This window comes from Peromyscus eremicus, chromosome 6 (assembly GCF_949786415.1).
Source record: "Peromyscus eremicus chromosome 6, PerEre_H2_v1, whole genome shotgun sequence".
In the NCBI taxonomy this organism is placed as follows: Eukaryota; Metazoa; Chordata; class Mammalia; order Rodentia; family Cricetidae; genus Peromyscus; species Peromyscus eremicus.
The window spans coordinates 70,182,103-70,205,573 of record NC_081421.1 but is presented as its reverse complement, the minus strand read 5'-3'; the positions used below and the strand labels follow the sequence as shown (position 1 = coordinate 70,205,573).

Below are 23,471 nucleotides of genomic sequence, written 5' to 3'. Positions count from 1 at the left end.
CTGCCTCAACTGAATGTACCATGCTCTGTTGACTCCCCATGGTAGACCTTGACTTGGACAAGGTGGGAATGGTGGGGGGGGTTGGGAGGGAAGCTAGGAGGTGGGAAGAGAGAGAAGGGGGGGGATCTGTGGTTGGTATGTAAAATGAATAGAAATTTTCTTAATGATAAAAATTTTAAAAAAAGAAAGAAATCAGGATCATGAATGTTTTAAACTCGTCATAACTCCTAAGAAAATACCTTAATTCCAAGCCAATTGATAACTATAGGTCAATGACCCTGCTTTTTTGTTTTGTTTTGTCTTTTTGTTTGTTTTTTCGAGACAGGGTTTCTCCATGTAGTTTTGGTGCCTGTCCTGGTTTTCAAGTTGTAGACCAGGCTAGCCTCGAACTCAGAGATCCACCTGGCTCTGCCTCTCAAGTGCTGGGATTAAAGGTATGTGCCACTGCTGCCAGGAGACCCTGCTTTATTCTAGAGTTTGGTTCTCCCTTTTCAAGAGCACCAACTGCTGTGGAGTTGGAGAGGTGACTCTGGAGTTAAGAGCACTTACCGCTCTTGTGGAGGACCAGAGTTCAGTCTCCAGCATGTACATCAGTACGTCAGTATGTCAGTATGTCAGGCAGTTCACAACCACCTGTAGCTCCAGCTCCAGCAGATCACGCCCTCCTCTGGTTGGTCTCTCTCTCTCTCTCTGTCTCTGTCTCACTCTGTCTCTCTCTGTCTCTGTCTCTCTGTCTCTCTCTGTCTCTCTTTCTCTCTCTCACACACACACACACACACAAGTAAAATAATATATATCTTTTAATTTAAAAAAAAAAAAAAAAAGAATGTCAGCTGAATTCCAAGGCTAAAAGCTCCTGAGTTCTGTGGAGACAGGAAAGACCTGTCTCAACAACATGACACCGTCCTCCAGACTTTGTTTCTCCCAACCCTCCCTCAGGAAAAAGTAATAAACTTACCTTTCTCATTCACGGATCCAACCACTCACTTAGAATAAAGAAAAGTTTGCATGGTATCTCATGCCTGTAATCCCAGCACTGGGGAGACTAACCTGGACTACAGTGAGACCCTATCTCAAAAAAATAAAAATAAAAAGCCAAATTCCAGGTAAGCACTTTGAAAATAGTTCTCTGAATTGAAGACATCTTAAAAGAAACTGTTCTTTTAGCCACTAAGAAAAAGCAGACAACGTGCCAGGCGGGGATCTGGCACAGTAACAGTGTACTTGCCTGCTGTCCGTGGAGAGATTGCTACTGTCAGATCTGTCACTCTAGGAATAGTGACATGCACAACCTTCACTTATTTCTTCACTCCAGGCTATGACTGAACACTGGCACCAGGGACTCCAAACGAGACAGTGGAATCAACCACCCTCCTTTAACTCATTGTGTAGAAAGACAGAAAAGCAGGTCACAGGACAAAGTGTTCCTGGGTACAAGCTCAGTCAAATGGAAAATAAGCCAAACTTGCTTAAAAAACAAAATTAAAGCTAAATGGTAAGAACTAATCAGAGAAGAAAAGTAAACAAAAAACTAGGCAGGGTGGGGCACATCTCTAACTCCAGCATGAGAGGATAAAGGGGCAGGCCTGAGAATGAAAAGATGACTCATTAGTAAAGCAGAAGACCTAGTTCAGATACTTAGCACTCACATTAAAAAAATGGGGGGAGGGGAGAGACACACACACAACTGTGTGTCTGTAATCCCAATGCTGGGGAGACAGAGACAAGAGGATTCCTGGAGCTGGCGCGCGCGCGCGCGCGCACACACACACACACACACACACACACACACACACACCTAGAAACATTTAACCTCATATAACATGACATAGGCACGATTGAACTTTTTTAATTTATTATTTTTTATTTATTATTATTAATGTGTGTGAGCACATGTGCCATGGTGTCCATGTGAAAGTCAGAGGACAACTCTGTGGAGTCATTCCCTCCATCCACCTTACACGGGTTCTAGAAACAAACTCGGGTTATTGGGTAGGCACAGCAAGTGCTTTACCCATGGAGCCACCTCGACACCACCAAGACTTAATTACAGTACTTTTGCTTACCCCAACTTAAAGCAACAACTCAGTAACAGAGAAAATGGTAAACAATCCACAAAATTGCATATTTCAAGTTTTTAAAACTCCTTATTGTCCTGCCTCTACTAAGTACTATGGCTACTGGTGTGTCACAATGTTCAGTACAATATAAATCATTAACATCGATGTTGTGGAATATTAGTTTAAGATATATTACTCGTGTTTATGCTGTGGAGTATTTGTTTAATGATGCAAAGATATGTTGCATTCTTTTATGTTGCATTTGTTTAACTCTGTGAAGCTGTTACTTTGCCTGTCTAAAATAGCTGATGGTCTAATAAAGAGCTGAACAGCCAATAGGTAGGCAGGAGAGGGCTTGGTGGGGCTGCCAGGCAGAAAGAATAAATAGGAGGGGAAATCTAGGATCAAGAGAAGGGGGAGAGTGAGAAAAGGAAAAGAGGAGGAGGACGCCAGTGGCCAGCCACACAGCCACACAGCCAGCCACGGGGTAAGAAGGAAAGAAGGATATACAGAATAAAAAAAGGTAAAAAGCCAAGAGGCAAAATGCAGTTAAAGAGAAACAGGATAATTTAAGTTAGAAAAGCTGGCTAGAAACAAGCCAAGCTAAGGCCAGGCATTCATAAGTAAGAATAAGTCTCAGTGTATTTATTTGGGAGCTGGGTGCCGGGCCCCCAAAGAGTGAAGGAAAAAAAAAAAAAAACCAACTACACGTTGATATGCACCATAATAGTTCAAAGACAAAATTTAGCCTGTTTAGCCAAAAAGAAACTTCTTCCAAAATTGACAACATTCAGTCAGGAAAATATATTCCAAACTCTGTTTACCAAGCACTGCTCAAAAAGAAAGTAACTTGGAATCAAAAGTCACTGAAACCATCTATTAAGAATATGCACTATCACTGAGAGAGGGGGCATTGAAATCTGGTAAAATCAAAGTATATAAGGAGCATACTGGGATGGGAAGGCTCACCTATGGAGAAGGGTAGGGAACGAGGACATGAGGGACGGAGGAAGGCTTACCTAAACTGAAAAGGCTGTATGGAAACCTCTGGTCTTGCAACCCAAATGCAAACTATAATTAGAGGGACAGTAGAACCAGTGACTTGAAGAACAGGGGAATACTCCAGGTTAAAAGTTTAAATGGAGATGGGGTAGTAGATGAGAGAAAGCAGGGAGCAGGGGATGGGTTAGCCAAAATCAAGGACATAAAAAGAGGCCTTATGGAAACCCAATAGTTTGTAAGCTAATTTTTAAAATAGGATATGGGGATAGAGATACAGCTCAATGATTAAGATCAATTGCTGATACTTCAAAGGACCCAGGTTTAGTTCCTAGCACCACATGACGGCTCACAACTGCCTAGAATTCCAGTTCCTGGGGTAGGATGCTCTCTTCTAACCTCCGCAGGCACCAAGCACATGTGTGGTAAACTTAAACACATGTGGGCACAACACTCATACACATACAATGTTTAAAAATAACAAATCTTAGGGCTGGAGAGATGGCTCAGAGGTTAAGAGCACTGACTGCTCTTCCAGAGGTCCTGAGTTCAATTCCCAGCAACCACATGATGGCTCACAACCATCTGTAATGAGATCTGGTGCCCTCTTCTGACCTGCAGTCATATAACAAATCGTGTGTGTGTGTGTGTGTGTGTGTGTGTGTGTGTGTGTGTGTGTGTGTGTGTAAGGGCATTTGATAAGAGGTACCCTGCATGGGTGGGTAATACTGCTCACAGAAGACATAGACTATTTAATTAAAATCTCAATGCCAGGTATTATATACCTCCCAACAAGTTATTGATCAGGATGGCACAGAGACATCCAAAACAACATAGAACATCGCCATTGCTACTAGATGACCATCATAGCAAAATGGTAAGACCCCACTGCTGAAGATACCACCCATTTTGGTTGCACCAAATTAATAAATCAATCTCAAACTAACCAGGAAACACTCCTTGCTGGTTAGTTTTCATAGTGCTGGAAGGTGCTATGTGGGCTTCTAAGGGAGAAAAGATTCAATGGTCTTACCTATTGCCGAACCCTGCACGCTACAATACCATCCCTCCAAGCAAGTTGTACCCACTGACATAATAGTAGCTTGATGACTGTAGGGGTAACCAACTGTTTTCTGATTGGATAGGAATCCTGCTCTAGGGGTTTTATGTCTAGTACTGTAAACTTGGTCAAAAGCTGCTGGGTGAGGAGGTCACAGGCTATAGGTGTTGTTTCTACCCACAGATTTGTGCTGTTCTCAACTTTGGTCAGAAAAGTTGCTTTTTGCAGTGGTTAATGCAGAGACTCCAACTTTAACAAAATGCTGAGAATAAGTAACTATGAGTACTCAGTCACAGATGGGTCATCTCTGTCAACCGTTCCCATTCAAGGCTCAGAGAATAAGGAGGAAGAGTGAGCAGAAAAAAAGTAAGAGAGCATGGAAAGAAGAGCTGAGAAAAGCTGTCTTCTACATATAACATCAACACATAGCCATGGGTATGGTGGCACACGCCTTTGATCCCAGTACTAAGGAGGCAGAGGCAGGTGGATCTCAGGCCAGGCCAGCCTGGTCTACAGAGCAAGTTCCAGCCAGGCAGCCAGGGCTACACAGAGAAACCTTGTCTTAAAAAACAAAAACAAAAACAAAAACAAAAACAAAAACAAAACAAAAAAAAACACATGCATTAATTCAAAGCTGTGACTGCCTGCACAAAACTTGCACAAGATCAAGCCAGTCAAAGTTCTAGCATGGGAGCTTGAACAATGTCTCAGTGGTTAAGAGCACTTACTTCTCTTCCAGAGAACCTGGGTTGGGTTCCCAACATCTACATGGTGGCTCACAACCCTCTATAACTCTGGTTCCAGAGGATCTGACATTCTCTTCTGACCTCCACACAGGCATGCAGATATGCATGCAGACAAAATACACACATTTAAACATTTTAAACAAATAAATCTTTTAAAATCCCAGCATGGACTGGGAAAGAGCTGCTGAGATCCCACCCTGAGATGGGGAGCCACTGGCAGTTGTTTGGAGATGCGGCTGCTGGTAGGTTGGCGATACCCCTGTGGATGACCCACACTCATAAGCATATGGTCAGCACTAACTGCAGTCTGGGGACTACTACCACTAAAAATAAAAGACGACATGAAGTCAAGAGAGAAGTCAGTTAAAGAGTTCCTGAAGGAAGTAGGAAGGAAGTAGTGGTGGGTGGATAAGATCAAAATACATTAAATATGGGAGGTGGAGAGGTGACTCATCAGTTAAGAGCACTGGCTGTTCTTCCAGAGGTCCTGAGTTCAATCAATTCCCAGCACCCACATGGCAGCTAACAACCGTCTGTAACTCAAATTCTAGGGGACCTGATGCCTTCTTTTGGCCTCCCTGGGCACCAGGAACACAGATGATACATATACGTATGTGCAGGCAAGATACCCATATACATACAATAAAGATAAATACCCTTCAAAACACATCGTATACATGCATGAAAGTTTCAAAGAATAAATTTAACTCTTTAAAGGTGTGGGAACACAGGCCTTTAATCCCAACACTCAGGAAACAGAGGCAGACAGATCTTTGTGAGTTCAAAGCCAGCCTGGTCTACATAGCAAGTTCAGGACAGCAAGAACTACTTAATAAGACCCTGTCTCAAAACAAACAAACAATAACAACAACAACAAAAAGAATATGTTTTATAAAAGCATACTGCAGCAGTTAGGGAAGTAAAAGCACATAAAATGAACCTTTCGAATATCCTAATTTTAGGTACTTTACCTCAAAATAAGAATTAAACCATGTTTCTGAATAGCCTAAGCTGTCAAGAGTAAGGAATCTGAAACTACTCAAAATAGGACAGATTATCATTTCAATATGTACGTGGATATCAAAACATCAGTGTAGCAAACAGCTATAATTCCAGCTCTAAGCAGTATAATTCCCTCCAGTTTGAGACCAGCCTGCCCTACATCAAGGAGCTGGAGAGAGAGCTGAGCAGTTAAGAGCACTAGCTGCTCTTCCAGAAACCCTGGGCTTCAATTCCCAGCACCATCTGGTGGCTCACAACCACCTGTAATTCCAGTCCCAAGGGATCTGATGCCTTCTTCTGGCCTCCATGGGTATTGCATGCACATGATGCACAAACATACATGTAGCAGGATATACCTTTCCCACCTGCCAGTACCCAAATAACCAGTCAGAGGCTTAATATTAATTACAAACTGTTTGGTCTATGGCTGAGGCTTCTTGCTAGCTAGCTCTTTCATCTTAAATTAAACATATCTATCAATCTATGTTTTGCCATGTGGCCATGGTGTTACTGGTCTGCTGACATGTTGCTCCTTGGGCAATGGACTGACATCTCCTCTGACTCCACCTTCTTCCCCTTGTCTCTCTGCTTGGATTCCCCACCTGGCTGTATTCTGCCTTGCCATAAGCCACAGCAGCTTCTTTACTAACCAGTGGTAGCAACACACATTCACAGCATACAGAAAGACCATCCCACAGCACTTCCCCTTTTCTGTCTAATCAAAAAGGAAGGTTTTCTGACTCTGAGATACCACCTTACACCTGTCAGAATGGCTATGATCAAAAACACTAATGACAGTCTATGTTGGAGAGGATGCAAAGCAAGGGGAACACTCCTCCACTGTCGGTGGGAATGCAAACTTGTACAACCACTCTGGAAATCAGTATGGCGGTTTCTCAGAAAATTGGGAATCGATCTACCTCAAGACCCAGCCATACCACTCTTGGGCATATACCCAAGGAATGCTCAATCATACCACCACAAAGATACATGCTCAACTATGTTCATAGCAGCACTATTCCTAATAGCCAGAACCTGGAAACAACCTAGATGCCCATCAACTGAAGAATGGATTAAGAAAATGTGGTACATATACACAATGGAGTATTACTCAGCAGAGAAAAACAATGACAGCATGAAATTTGCAGGCAAATGGATGGAACTAGAAAATATCCTGATTGAGGTAACCCAAACCCAGAAGGACAAACATGGTATGTACTCACTCATAAGTGGATAGTAGATATAAAGCAAAGAACAATCAGACTGCAACCCACAGAACCAGGGAGGCTACATAACAAGAGGGACCCTAGGATGACTGTGGATTATAAGTTTTGGTTTTACTCAATTACTGGGCAAGCCTCAATGAAACATCTCACTATTAGGATAAGAATTTATACTGTATCAAGCTGATAATAGAAAAATAAATAAATATATAAATAAATAAATAATGAAAAAAAGGTTTTCATTTTAACATAGTAAAATTACATATAACAAAACAGTTATCAAGCAAGAATTACAGTTATAATATCTAATCTATTTGTATTTGGCACAATTAAGGAAAATACTCTATCATCTATCCTATTTTTGTGAGTCTAAAGCTTCGTATCTAGTTTACTTCTTATCATGATTAAGGAAAACTATAATTATAACTATCTAGTCTTCAACTCCATCAAAGACCCCAGAAGGATATAATATCACCTGAGTAAACAGGAAGGGCATTGAAAGACACTTCCAAACATCTAGAAATGACAGAGATATCTGGCTGCCTGGACAGTCACCCAAAATTCTTTTGTAACACTGGGGCATCCACCTTCAGCCTACAAGCCTAGAGTCCCAGACTTTTCAGTGAAGCAGGAAATGTGAAGGACTCTTCCACCTATTGGCTAAATAAGTTCATCAGTCACTTTTCTCTGTGTCCTGCAGAATGTCTGGCAGTTTCTTCTGTGGAGCAGGAACCTGAAGGACCTTCTCGCCTTTTTTTGGCAAAGTTCAGTGGTCATTTTCCCATGGGTCCTGCATGTCCAGTTTATATAACATACTGTCAAGCAGTCCAGGGAAGAACAGTTTCTTGCCCAAATGGTCAGTGTTTCCAAGAAGAAGATAAACTCCATATGGAATGTCTTCGATGCCCATCTTCCTCTTTGAAGTAAATTGGTGCTGCCAGGAGCAGATGTGTCTCACTGTCCAGAAAGTCTAAGTTTTTAAAACATTTTAAATGCCACATTCTATAGGTCTTTGAAGTGTTTGAAGATTATCTACCTAATTGAAATATATCTATGTTTACCTAGAAAACTTAACATGACTATAAATTTGATCATCATAGATGACTATTAATATGTATTTCTCAATTATATATAACTTTAAATGAGTTGCATAAACATAATACCTTAAACAAAGATATATATATATATATATATATATATATATAATAACAAAATTAACTTTAAATTTGTATCAATAAACCAAAATCCATACTAATGTAAAATAGGTAAGATTAATAGTTCTTTGGATTAAAGTAGGTTCAATAAGCTATACTTTTGTCCTATCATTTCTATTTCCCCTTTTCTTTTTAGAATAAGATCCCTGAATCTAATCTCCTTTGTTCAGCTTTTTTCTGACCATTATCCATAACAACTTGCATTATCCATTATCTGGCCCTAAACAAATGACAAATGTCCATAATTTATCTTTGAGAATGTGGACATAGTTCTCTAGACTACTTCCTACTGATAGGTGGCGCTGGTAATCTTATGGGGATGCAAAGGAAATTTAGGATTATGGTCAAGTCCTGACTAGAGTATTCTGTGAGGCTCGATCATCTCAGCCAGCAGCCTTGAAACCTTTCTGGATTCAGAGGAAACTGCAAGAGAGGTGCTCTGAAATGCTGGATCATCTGGGCCATCTGTTCCCATAGGATATTTTTCAGGGGGTCTTGTTTGATCAAACCGTATTAACCCGGCAGCAATCCATAGGTTCTCGTCTTCTGTGGAACAAAAGGAAAGCTAAGGCCTTGACAGGTTCAATAATGCATAATGCGTTAAAGGATAAAAGATAACTTTTATTTTTGGTTTAAAATTTCTCTAAGTAACCTAGGCTGGTCTTGACCTTGCCAGGGCTGAGATTACATGATCAGTCACTGTGTCGGTTGTTAGTGCTTTATTTTCCCTCCTAAGGTTTTCAGTATCTGAAGGTCATGCTGCCGCTGGGACCATGCAGATCATGGTGGCCTGTGCTGACACCCAGGGCTATATTGATGCCTGGGCCGAGCTGTGGCTAGGGGCCATTTCTGGATCCATGGCCCTGACGCAGCCAGAGTCTGTGTTGAAGTCCGTGGCTCCCATTGTCATGGGGGGCCGTGTGACCCAGCGCCTGAACCGCCACATGGGGCCAGGTTGGAGCCTTGGAACCACACTGCTGCTAGGCCCACCTGGATCTGAGAGGCCTACACTACTGCCTAGGGCCATGGTGACATCTGGCCTCAAACTGATGATCATGACTAGATCTGTGGTCCTGCAGCAGCTGGAGTCTGTGTGGATGTCCGTTGCCCATGTTACCACAGGGACCCATGCAAACCATGTGTTGAACCATGTGTTGAAGTACTGAGGGCCCTGCTGAGCTGACCCCACCCCTTACTGGCCAGGAGTGACACCCCAATCTCTCCACCACCCCTGCCTCTCAGGGACAATGGACAATGATGGCCCTGCCCCAACAGGAGAGCTGCTCCCACACACACACTTGAGAAAGCTCCCCACAACCCTCACCACAGGCATGGGAGAGCTGGCTCCACCCCTTACCTGAGAGGAGTGGTCCCAGCAGCCTCGACGGACCGACTCAGGTGCCACCCAGGCACACATCCAGGACTTTGGGTTGGCACACCCCAACATCCACCCCATCAATGACCTGCTGGAGTGGGTGATGGAACTGATCCTGCTGAACCATAGCCACAGGACCTCCATCACCCAGGGCAACAACAGGATATCAGAGAGGAATGTAAGCTGGCCTCCAGTATTGATGGTGTATCGAGTCAGAATGAGTATCAACAACTCATTCCACAATGAACGTTTGCAAGTAAAGCTGTTTGGACAAAAGGGTGTACTGTGTGATACACTGCAGTTCCCTGTGCCGCTAAGATGAATGAAGAGGTGATGGAGAGTCGGAGAGATGGAGGAGCGAAGTGTTTTTGTTTTTCTTTTTTTTTTTCCCTTTGGTTTTTTGAGACAGGGTTTCTCTGTGTAGCTTTGCGCCTTTCCTGGAACTCACTTGGTAGTCCAGGCTGGCCTCGAACTCACAGAGATCCACCTGGCTCTGCCTCCCAAGTGCTGTGATTAAAGGCTTGTGCCACCACCACCTGGCCTTTTTTGTTTGTTTGTTTGTTTATTTTTATTCTCTTAGGTTTCTTTGGGGGGGAACACTACAAAAATGAGGGGTGGATATGGAGGGACTAGGAGTTGAGTGGGATTAGGGTGCATGATGTGAACTTCCCAAAGAACCAATAAAAAATAAAAAAATAAATCATAAATAAATAAATAGAAAAGAGTTGCAGATTTACACCAAGTCTGATAGGGTGTGGGTTTTTTGTTTGTTTGTTTTTGCTTTTTGAGGACACACACATCTACACAGTCATTGCTTTTATTTATGAAGTTTAGAACTATGAAGTTGGGGCTGGAGAGATGGCTCAGAGGTTAAGAGCATTGACTGCTCTTCCAGAGGTCCTGAGTTCAATTCCCAGCAACCACATGGTGGCTCACAACCATCCGTAATGAGATTTGGCGCCCTCTTCTGGCCTGCAAGCATACATGCAGACAGAACATTGTACACATAATAAATAAATAAATCTTTAAAAAAAAAAAAAAAAAGAACTATGAAGTTAACTTGTATTTGGTAGTACTAATATAGGCACTACTAAACTAACAGCAGTAACAGCATTCTCTGCATTTATTCAGTGACTTTATTAGAGCCTGCTGTATTCCAGGTTTATTCTGATACATGAGCTCACAAACATTCACAACTCCAGTTCCAGAGGATCTGATTTCCTCTTCTGACCTCTGAGAGCACCAAACACACACATGGTGCACATATATACATCACGCTCATACATATAAAATAAATAAATCTAAAATAAAAAACAAAGAGTACACCACACACACATATGCGCGCGCACACACACACACACACACACACACACACACACACACACACACACACGGGGAGGGGGGGGATATAGGCATACCAGGCCAGCCAGGTATATAGCAAGACCCTGTCTCAAAAAACAAAGATAACTCCCCAGAAAGTGACAATAAGCAGTACTGTACCTGTCTACTAGACAGAACACTGTATCTGCCTACTAGGTTTTTTGTTTTGTTTTGATGATTTAGTTTGTTGTAACAGGATCTCCTTACATAGCCCAGGCTGACTTCAAATTCTTAATCCTCCAACCTACACATCTGTATTACTCAGAGTTCTCCCATCACAGCTTCCAAATACAAGGGCATTAATGCTGGGATTAATAGACATGTGCCACTACATTTAGTTTTAATATGCTTTCAAGAAAGACAAAACTTGCTGGTCCATTTGGGGAATAAAAGGCTTGAAGACATACTTATCACACAAGAAAAGTATTTCTGATTTAAAATCAGGAGAGCTGACAAGCTTCAGGCTAATACATATGTAGTTAGGGACCACTAAGTAACTTGAACTATTGAGCTGGTGAGATGGCTCATGGAACTTGCCACCAAGCCACATGATCTGAGTTCTACCCCTGGGGCCCACATAGTGACGAGAACCAACTCCTCCTGCAAGTTATCTTCAGACCTCCATAACTGAAACATGACATGTATTTGTGCGCACACACACATGAACACACATAAACAGTAAGTAAATGTAATTTTTAAAACTGAGCTACTAACAAATGAAGAAAAAAATAATTCTTTCAGCTTCTAACTTAAACTTATATATTTGAAACTCTAAAAATAATCTAAAGTATTTCTGCTTTGATAAAGGTCCCCCCTCCTCGCTCTAGCTCTCTCTCTCTCTCTCTCCTTTTAAAGTTCTCTTTCTCTCTAGTGTTCATGTACTGCCTTTCAATCAAGATTCCACAGCTCCATTCCTAAGCCGGTCGGACCCACTTCTCTCCAGGCACTTAGCAGGTACACAACATTAAGTGCTTTCAAAGTCTGTTATAATTGTTCCCAGTGTTAATAAGTTCCGTAAGTTTATATTATAAGCACTCTTTCTTACGTTTGATTTCCTGCAAATAAGCAAGAACGCTAGAGATAGGACACTCTCACTCACTAATTAGTCATTCTTACACTCTCTCTTACTGCCCAAATTGCCTTCAGCAAAGCACTGTCAGTCAAACAGTACTTCGACTGATGATTGGGTCAAAACACGGGCATTAATGACTGTGGTTAGTGCTGAAGGAGAGGTGAGATCTGCCCAGCAAACAGCTGTGACTGGTAAAACCATTTCCTAGACTAGACACAAGCTCACTCAGTGAGTCCACTAAGCAACATTCCTATGCTACCTTCCTCTGGTGTTCCAATGGTGGATCTGGAACTAGCTCTGGGGCATGTGCAAGCTCAGCTGGAAATGGAGAGCAGCAGAGACCAGCAGCACGCGGACAAACCAATCCTTGGGTACACTAAGGGCTGCACAGTGCTTGGCAGCTGCACCGACACAATAATGGCACCACTCCTGAAGTGCAGCTTGTACCTGCGTGCTGTTTGCACTCCTGGGTTGACCTCGACCTTAACCTCTGAGCTCCAAGCAGCTTCTGATCCTTGATGCGGTTCCTATACAGCCTGCTTGTAATAGGACCAGCACACTGAGCACACTGAGTCTGGCTTCCCAGTGGAAAGCACCCACAACCATTTGACAGCTGAAGAAACAGCAGAGATAGAGACTGACAAAGAAGTGCCCGCCGCCTGTGGAGATCTCAACCACCCACTGGCTGTACCACAGACCTGCATCCATACTGTGCTGCCTGTGGGATTCTGCCTGGAATTCCATTCACCTACGGATCCTGCCCTAGTACGAGGGTATACTCGCACCTAGGCAATCTCGGCTGCACCCAGTACCAGGTTCCTAGACAGCCTCCATATGTATCCAGGGCTCCCTTCCTGTATCCTGCCTACTCAACGCTGTTTCAACAGAAGCTAGTAGTACCTCAAGTCCTTCTGGCAACAGCCACTGACAAGTGAACAATTTAAAAGCAGTCAAGGTAGAAGGTAGGGACATGGAAGACCACAGGAGAGCAGGAAGCAAGTAATGGCTGTTAAGGAACCAGAGAGAAAAACCAGCAGAAAAGTTGTACAGAGACAGGAAAGTGTTCCGGGCCAAAGGTCTCAGATACTAACCTGTGTTCTGTAACGACTGACTTGCACTAAGAGCCAAGGATTGCAATACCCAAGCCAGCATGGGGACCTGAAATACTGGAGGTGCCACTTGCCAATGCTCCTGTCTAAGTAAGGACTGCCACAACTTGCTGCTATCTATCAGACACTTGGGGAATACAAAAGCTGCTGGGGCTGCTTGCCTCTCGTCATCACTATCCAGGGAAAGCAAAGACCCCTCAGCAGGTGACTCCAGCTTCTAACACATATCCTTTTTTAAAAAATTTATTTATTTTTTATTTGCATGGGTGTTTTGCCTCCACGTATGTTTGCGTGAGGGTGTCAGGTCTTGGAGTTATAGACAGTTGTGAGCTGCCATGTGGGTGCTGGGAATTGAACCCAGGTTCTCTGGAAGAGCAGTCGATGCTCTTAACCACTGAACCATCTTTCCAGCCCCCTAATATGTATTCTTTTTTTTTTTTTTTTTTTTTTGGTTTTTCAAGACAGGGTTTCTCTGTGTATCTTTGTGCCTTTCCTAGGACTCACTTGGTAGCCCAGGCTGGCCTCGAACTCACAGAGATCCGCCTGGCTCTGCCTCCCGAGTGCTGGGATTAAAGGCGTGCGCCACCACCCGCCCGGCTAGCCCCCTAATATGTATTCTTAAATTCACTTTGTATCACAGGAAGGATAAGTGTTAAAAGAAGACTGATAACTTCAATTCACCCATTCAATGAAGAGTTTAAAGAAACTAACAGCTCAAGAATGTGATGATCGTCTGTACATATGAAACGTCTTAAGAATGTGCAAGAGAGACAAAAGAAAAAAAATACCAAGGTGAGTTACAGGAAAAAGTTAGGATTGTTGTATTTTTCCTTTTGTTTTCAGACTGAAATCCCAACTGTTTTACTAAATTACATACATTGTTACTAAATTCCCAACCAACAAAAAATTGGATACTTTTAGGTTACAGCGTGTAACCTTAGGTAAGTAATCTAATGCCTCTTGTCTCACTCCCCACAGAGAGAAAGTGAGTCTAACAGATCTGCTCTGATGAAATGGCCGCCACCAGCTAGCCAACTCCAGTCCCTGTTCTAAAGCGTCCTTTCCCATGAGAGCTTTGGCTCAAATTATACTGTCTCAATTATCTTACTGAAAATTCTCATCAAGATCCCAAAGTTGGAAATAAAAACTACCCTGGAACAAAACCTTAAGCACCACTAGCACACTGAGAAAATGCCCATCAAGTCATCCTTTTCTTCATTACCAGGGTTTCTCACACCCTCAGCATTCTTGACATTTGGGCCTACAGCAGGTTTACAGCAGCTCTGTCTGCTACTTACCAGATGACAGCTGCAGTCCTCCCCCAGCCCCCAGCTGTAAAATCAGAAATGTCTACAGAAATTGCTAAATGTTCCCTGAAGAGCAAAATGGCCCCCAATCAAACCCCACTGTGCTATATCTCTCTTTCATTTCTTAGAACTAAGCTGTGGAAAGATGAAATGCACACTTATTATTAAATCCCTTCTAATTTGACAATACAGAAAAAGAAACAACCCAGCTCTCCTCACAAGCTGGCTGCCTGAATCTGAACAAAAGTAAAGGTCATTTTACTTTTACTAAAAAGCCAACTAAAGAATAGAAACACAAAGTGGTAACATCCTGTCAGCATTTATGCTCCCAAAGGGACTTTATTTGCAATAAGCTTAAGGGTTTTTTTTCCTTCCTCATACTGAGAAAGTCCTGCAAAATTCCCCCAATATACACATATGTGCTAGTCTGAATTTGGAGGCTATAACTAACCTCCCACCGTTAAAAACACAAATTTGCTAAGGCATAGCAGTTCATATCTGTAATCCTAACACTGAGGCAAGAAGACTGCCAAGGGTTCAAGGCAGCCTAAGCTACACACTGAGATAATGAGTTCCAGACCAGTCCGGACTACAGAGTGAAACACTGTCTAAAATAAGTAGAATATGTCTTGCACATCTGTAACTCCAGCACCCAGCACTTGAGAGGTGGAGGCACTAGGATCTGAAGGTCAAGGTTATCCTGAGTTACATAGTGAGTTTGAAGCCACACAAGCCTGGTCAGAATTCAATCCCTGAGACCCACAGGAGAATGAGAGAACTGGCTCCCAAAGTTGTCCTCAAACCTTCACACAGGTAGCATGATGTGCATGCCCATATACATACGTCTCTCACATACTATACACACACACACACACACACACACACACACACACACACCAACAATGTTATTTCTTGATCTTACGTGAAACACACTCGCTGACACTTTATGTTCAAACACAGCACTGCATTTTATATCACTAGAACCTTTTTTTTTTTTTTTTTCTGAACAGGATCCCATGTGTCCCAGGCTGGCCTTGAACTCATATATACTTATATAGCAGAGAATGATCTTGAATTCCTGATCCTCCTGCTCTACCTCCCAAGTGTTGGGATCACAGGCATGCAGCACTATAACAACTAAAGTTACTAGGGATTGAACAAAAGGCCTTCCACATGCTAGGCAGGAGCTCTGCTGTTGAGCCATATCGCCAGCCCATTACAGCTCCTTAAAGACCTCAAAAGAGCATGGCGGGAGTACATCTCTAATCCAAGCAGGAGAGAAAAGAATCCGGAGTTCTAAGCCACCCTCCACTACAATTTGGAAGCAGCCTGGCTACATGAGACCCTCTCTCAAAAAAAAGAAAAATATGGGCCAGCAAGATTGCTCAAAGTATAAAGGCACTTGTCACCAAGCCTGACAACCTGAGCTCAATCCCCAGGACCTGTATCTAATAGAAGGAGAGAACCAACTCCCACAAGTTGTCCTCTGATCTCCACATATGCATCACTGCATAAGCACACTGATACACACACAGAGACTAAATAAATTTAAAACAATTTTTTAAACAAAATAGAAAAACGCTCTCAAAACACTGCTATCCCCCATTCAGTAAAATTAGTAAGTAATTGATACTAATCATGTTGACATTACAGATATTAAGTCACAGATAACAGAGTAAGGTGATTTAATGATTAGCATCTTTGAAACTTACCTCAAATCACTAATTTTTCCTCCAGTTGAATAGTATAAATTCTTAAAGAAATGTACCATTTAGCTACCTTTATTATGAGATGCTCAAACTGTTTTCCTCTATTGGAGCCATTACAAGTCAACACAATGATTAATACCTGCCCTGCTTAAGTCGTTGGTAAAGATCCAAATGAGATAACATTACTTACGAAAAAGAAGGACATTTATTAGATCAAAGATAACAGAGAACTAAGAAGTGAGAAATCCACCAGTCCCTTAATATCCCCGCAGTCTTCAACTAGACTTGTCTGTCATCTGGATTTGGGAAACGCCCTAATTTCCATGAAACATTAAGAATCACACTAGTCTCATCAATATCCAATGCAGGCTACTCTACTATATAATTATCACTACCAGATTCAACCTTGTAAGACCTCTATTGAAAGGAGAATGGGGGAGGGCGGTAGTATGTGGGGAGAGAGGACACCTTTACGTTCCTTGAAATAGCCCTCTGTGGAATTCTGTCCAGTCATCCTTTCTTTCTTTCTTTTATTTATTTCATGTGCATTTGCGTAAAGGTGTTGGATCCCCTGGAACTGGAGTCACAGACAGCTGTGAGCTGCCATGTGGTTGCTGGGAATTGAACCCAGGTCCTCTGGAAGAGCAGCCAGTGCTCTCAACTGCTGAGCATCTCTCCAGCCCCAGTCATCCTTTCAATGTAGCATAATTACTCCTATGAGGCTTGGCTCCAATAGAACAAGCAGATGAAGTAAAAGCTTCTAGAAATCTCCTTCAAGTATTTCTTCTATCATCTGATGATCAAAAAAATACATAATGCCATTCTACTCTATCATCTGTAAACCTGAATTCTTCAGACAAGGTAATCATAATCTTGTATTTTGAAATTCTGAAGCTGGGCATAGTGGCATACACCTTTAATCTCAGCCTTAGGGAGGCAGAGGCAGCCAGATCTCTGTGAATTTGAGGCCAGCCTGGTCTACAGAGTGAGTTCCAGGACAGCCAGGGCTACATAGTGAGACACTGTCTCAAAAAAAAAAAAATAATAATAATAATAATAATAATAATAATAATAATAATAAAACACAAGAAAATAAGTAAATAAAAAAAAGAAATAAAGAAATAAAGACCTATGCTAGAGGAACCCTGCTATCCCAGCATTCCAAAGGCTGAGGCAAGAGGATCTCTGTGAGTTTAAGGCCAGCCTGATCTACATATTAAGCTTCAAGACAGCCAGGGCTACATAGAAAGACCCTGTCGTAAAACAAAAATACTGCCTCCCCAAATCCCAAGTATGGTACTCACTACTTTTTACTAGAATTATCTTCATTATAAATATGAAAAGTCTTCTAGTAAGAGCAATTCCTGAGTGATTCACTTGGAGATTCTTCTTTGAGGCATAAAGAGGTAATATGAATATATTTTTGTTTTTAAATTCCCTTCAATACTTTCTCCTCACTTCTTGGTACCTTCTTTCTAAATGAACTTTTGTCCTCTTCTCAGGAATGATACAAACTAAAGACACCCAGCTAGGAGAAAGAGAGATCAGGAGAAGCAGTGAGAAGTATTTCTTCACCAAATAAAATTACTTCAGCTGCCATGTGATTTAACTACATAGCATCAGACATACTTTACTCTCAGTCCGAAGTTAGGAACCCTAAAGTTACCTAGGTCCATGCACCCTCACAGGAAAATGATAAACAAAACCTAAGGGCAGTTTCAGGGATACACTTTGGATAAGCTATTGCAGTTGCCTTTGGGTACTTAAAAATCTATCAAGAAGCCGGGCAGTGGTGGCGCACACCTTTAATCCCAGCACTCGGAAGGCAGAAGCAGGCGGATTCCTGTGAGTTCGAGGCCAGCCTGGGCTACAGAGTGAGTTCCAGGACAGGCACCAAAGCTACACAGAGAAACCCTGTCTCTAAAAACCAAATAAATAAATAAATAAATAAATAAATAAATAAATAAATAAATCTATCAAGAAGTAGGCTCAGCTGGTGGAATGCCTGCCTGCCATGAATGAGGCCCTGAGCACCACACAAACAAGGTGTAATGGCATATGCTTTATCTAACACCTGAATCCCAGCACTTGGGAGATGGGGGCAGGAGGATCAGAAATTCAAGGTCATAGAAAATTTGAAGCTAGCTTACGCTATGTGAGAAAATCTCTCTCTCTCTCTCTCTCTCTCTCTCTCTCTCTCTCTCTCTCTCTCTCTCTCCAGCACATGGGAAGGAAAGGAAGGAAGGTGGAAGAGAGGGCTGGAAGAAAACAGGCAGGAAGGCAGGCAGGCAAATATCAAGAAGTACTCCCTCCTCGATTGGGAAGGGAATCTTACAACCTGTCAACTGTAGAGCACTTGCTTAGCACATCTGAGACCCTGAACATTCCATGGCGCCACCCCCACAAAAGCAGGGACAAGGCTATCATAAACTGGTGCTCTGTAAGTACAGCCCTATTAAGTGACGGCTCTGGACATCCAGCTGTTACAACAGTCAGTATCCTCTACAGTTGTGAATTCAGTTAAGACAATGAAAAACTTTATCCATGATAAACTGAGTCTGCTTATCCTCAAAGGACAGTCAGATTTCCCACATCATTCATCCAGTTCAAGGAATTATGAATGCCTATTTATGTGGGTCCTCACAATGACAGAATCTCAAGTTTACATTAGGATTTATCTATTCAAAACCTTCCATGCAGTCCTATATAGACATAATTATATGAAGATCATGTCATTAGTGCTTGAGTTGGTTTATCAATAGCAGAGACAAATTTGTACTGAACAGTACACTTAACTGACCTGTTTCTTCTGATAAATATTTCCAAGATAACTGCCTGAGATTACAGATTTAAAAATGCCCATGAAACAAAATGAAAGTCACTAGTTCCCACATAAATCAAAACTAAGTCTGGCCAGATATGGTGGTGGCACACCCTTTAATCCCAGCACTGCAGGAGGCAGAGACAAGAGGATCTCTAAATTGAAGGCCAGCCTGGTCTACACACTGAGTTTTAGGCCAGCCAAGATTATGCAGTGAAACTCTCTCTCTCAAAAAAACAACAACCAAGCATGGTGGCACATACCTTTAACCCCAGCACTTGGGAGGCAGAGGCAAGATTTCTCTGTGAGTTGGAGACCAGCCTACTCTACAGAGCAAGTTCCAGGACAGCCAGAACTAAATAGAGAGAGCCTGTTCAGGGGAAAAAAAAAAAAAAAAAAACTAAGTTTGACTTCACTGTAGCTTTTCCTAAAAATACATAACAACGCTGATTAACTACTGTCTAACACAGTGACTACAATTAACATGGAATTTAAAAATTGCTAAAACAGCAGACTCGGTAAGTGTCCAAACCACGAATCAAAAGTATGTGAGGTGGGGCCAGCTCAGTGGGTAAAGGCACCCAAATCTACCTACCTGAGTTTGACCCCCACAGGATCCATGTGGTAGAAGGAGAGAACTGACTTACGAAAGTTGTCCTCTGACATTGGCACCATGGTACCCATTCATGAGCATGCACACACACACACACACACACACACGTAAATAATAAAAATTGAAAAGTGTGAGATAATGTATGTCAAAGTCAATTAATAGTTTGATTTAGGCCGGGCGGTGGTGGCGCACACCTTTAATCCCAGCACTCGGGAGGCAGAGGTAGGCGGATCTTTGTGAGTTCAAGGCCAGCCTGGTCTACAGAGCGAGATCCAGGAAAGGCGCAAAGCTACACAGAGAAACTCTGTCTCGAAAAACCAAAAAAGAAAAAAAAATAGTTTGATTTAGCCATTCCACTATGTATTCATATCAAACATCATGTTGTACCCCATAACAACAAATTTGTCAGCTAAAGACAACAAAGATTTACTCAGTAGTCTCCTTTCTTCCTCGACCCATACTTTCGTTTCTTACCTTCCAGTCTTGCTTATTCTCAAGATGAATTATACCTGTCCTTCAAAAGACATTCAACTCCACCTCCTCTGTCATAGTTCTCCAATGACACCAACGCAACCATATCTTCCTCTCTAAAACCGAAACCACATACTCTCTGCCCTCACTTTGCTGCCATGCACTACATAACCTTTCTGTGAATCACTGACTTCACAGAGACATTACAGGATAGTTCCATTAAGAAACATGTTGCTAGCCAGGCAGTGGTGGTGCACACCTATAATCCCACTCAGGAGGCAGAGGCAGGCAGATTTCTGAGTTCATGGCCAGCCTGGTCTACAGACCGAGTTCCAGGACAGCCAGGGCTACACAGAGAAATCTGGTCTCAAAAAAAGAAATCCTATTGCTGGGGTGGGAGTGAAAGGGTGTTTGTTGCTTGTAATCCAATAACAGGAGGCTTAGGCAGGAAGTTCTTGAGCTCAAAACTAGCCAGCGCTATCTACATAAGAGGAAATAAGTAAGTAAATACCTTAAGACAGTTCAGTGGCAGACACTTACTTGCCTAGTGTGTATAAAGGCCTGCTTCAATCCTCAAGACCACGACGCACTTTAGTTTACCTACCTAGACTGCAAAGGTTGCACAAGCATGAAAACCACTTAACTCTTCTCAGAACTTGTTCCCTAAGCAATGCGTGCCGACTGCTCATTTTTCCTTGTTTGCCTTGTCTTCCTTAAGAACAAGAACCACACATGCTTCCACCTCACCTCCAGGTGTCCTGTCTGTCTGTACACAGAACCACACATGCTTTCACCTCACCTCCACACATGCTTCCACCTCACCTCCAGGTGTCCATCCTGTCTGTACAGACAGAACCACACATGCTTCCACCTCACCTCCAGGTGTCTGTCCTGTCTGTCTGTACACAGACAGAACCATACATGCTTCCACCTCACCTCCACACATGCTTCCACCTCACCTCCAGGTGTCCATCCTGTCTGTACAGACAGAACCACACATGCTTCCACCTCACCTCCAGGGCGTCCGTCCTGTCTGTACACAGACAGAACCACACATGCTTCCACCTCACCTCCAGGTGTCCGTTCTGTCTGTACACAGACAGCATTTGGTTATATTAAACACTGATAAGCTTCAATTTACAAGTGAGGCCTGACAAGCAATAAATCAGAGTAAAAAGACCAACAAAGATCATCCATGCATCTCTCTAAGGTTTAGGAAAAATACCTAAAAAGCTTTCAAATCATCCCTTTGAAATAAAGACTTCAGGTAATCAAAAGAAAAATACATTTAGAGTATGTCTTCTCACTCTGAAAGGCAAATCGGTGAATACACACTTACACAGCCAAAGGCTAAAGCCGTAATGTTTTAACAAGGCATCAATCACTTTCAATAACATGTCACCGGTGTTACACACAGTGGCTAGATTCCATACTCCTTCTCTGTAGTGAGAGTTCTAGTATCTGCTGGAAAAAATAAGATATATATTCTTTCCCAAACTGAAACGTGGCAGACAGCACATCAGCATACAGTGAAGACAGTCAGTGAAACCAGTCGGCATGAGATGAAGCTAATTATGAGCTGGAGGTGGAACAAACAGAAAAGGAAATGTCTTAGCTGTCTCCAGCACAACTTTTAACTCAAGTCCTTATTCACTGGACTCCATTTGTACTTCTAAAAAATTAGAAACACAAACTTAGTAGGCCTACTCCTAAGAGCGCATTCAAAGCCAGGTGCAGTGGTACACACCACTAATCCCAGCACTCGGGAGGCAGAGGCAGGAGGATCCCTGTGAGTTCGAGGTCAGCCTAGTCTGAATAGAGTTCCAAGACAGCCAGGACTACATGGTAAGACCCTGATGCAAAAAGCAAACAAACAGAAAGTGTATTCAAGATACCATAAATATAAAATAAACTATAACACAGCCACCCGACTAAAGAAGGAACCTTGACACCACCACCACCACCCCAAGAAAAAGAACTATAATTGGACAAAGACAATTAGTCAAATGTATGACTAACATTCACCTTGCCAGTCTCTCCACAGAAACTACAATTCAACCCAAAGGAGCTTCTGGTTTGGGGTTGCTAGCACTGGCTAGCATGCTGCAGAAGCGGTTTCCTCTCTTTCTACTGGCCTTCTATTGGCTGACAGCCTGGCAGAAACGTGTGAGAACCAATTTTATAGCAGAGGAAAGCAGTCCCCAACATTGTGTTCTGTATTTTTTTGTTTGTTTGTTTGTTTCTGAACAGAAAGAATGAAGGGGTGGGCTTGGAAAGTGGAGCTAAAGACACTGGCAGCGTGACATCTAAAATAAACTAAGCTGAAACAGTACGTCCTGCTTTCTTCCTAAAGCCATTTCCTTCAATAGCAACAGGGAGCGCAGACGGTCTGCAAGTCATTAGTACACTGCTATTTTCACTTTCACAAGTACCCAGGAACCACTGAAGAACAACATCTCCCTCTTCCCTGTTACCTTCCAAACCTCCTCTTTCCGTACTTCAACACAACCTACGAGGGAGTCCTCCCCGGCAATCCGCTATTTTGTCTCACTGAGGATGCGGAAGGGGGAGGACCCGGTTGAGAAGTGGTGGGGAAGAGAAGAGAGGAAGGTGAGCCGCATCCACGAAAAGAGTACGCGGGGGGGGGGGGGGGGGGGGGGGGGGGATAGGTCATCGCGGAAAGGAGACCAGGAAGAGTCCTGCAAGCAAACCGAGCGGAGACTCAGCGGAGAATTCACCGAGGAAGACAAAAAAAAAAAAAAAAAGATGGGGGTGGTGTTCAAGAGCGGAAGCGAAATGAGGGGCAGGTTGGACGCGCCGCGGAAATGCGGGCTAGGCAGGAGTGACCGACCCGGGCCCTGACGCCTAGCATTTGCTGCCAGTGCCAGGGGACAGCGGGCAGCAGGTAGCGAGGACACCGGTGTCAGGGGAATCAGGGGTGTGCAGGCGGCTTAAGACCCCGTTTCCAGCCTTCGTGGCCAAGCACCTGCGCGGCGCCCGAGGGCGGGACACACGGGGCTCTTACCGGTAGTTTGGGGCTGACCTCGCCCTTACAAAAGTGGCAGAAGAAACGATGCGCGGCGACAGCGGAGCCCGCGTCCGCCCCCGCCGCCGAGGCCTCCGCCATGTTTCGCCTCCGCCGCGGATGTCCGAAAGGGCGGCCGGCGGTCCCTCCCCAGGCCGCTACCTCCTGGGCTGCGGTCGCCGCCGCCGCCGCCGCCGCCGCCGCCGCCGTCGCCGCCTCCTCTGTGCGGCCGGCCGCTCCTGGACCCGCAAGGGTCACGTGAGCCCGCCCGGCCCCGAGAGGCCC

The 23,471-nt window shown here is 43.3% G+C and overlaps 1 protein-coding gene across 1 annotated transcript in view; it reads right to left on the bottom strand.

Moving 5' to 3' along the window:
• Positions 1–23,400, bottom strand: part of Rnf115 (ring finger protein 115) — a 66,733-nt gene extending 43,333 nt beyond the window's left edge. Inside the window, exon 1 of the mRNA XM_059265921.1 lies at positions 23,187–23,400. Coding sequence (XP_059121904.1) covers positions 23,187–23,288 — 102 coding nt within the window. The 5' untranslated portion in view covers positions 23,289–23,400. The remainder of the gene's footprint in view (positions 1–23,186) is intronic.
• Positions 23,401–23,471: the final 71 nt, after the last annotated feature.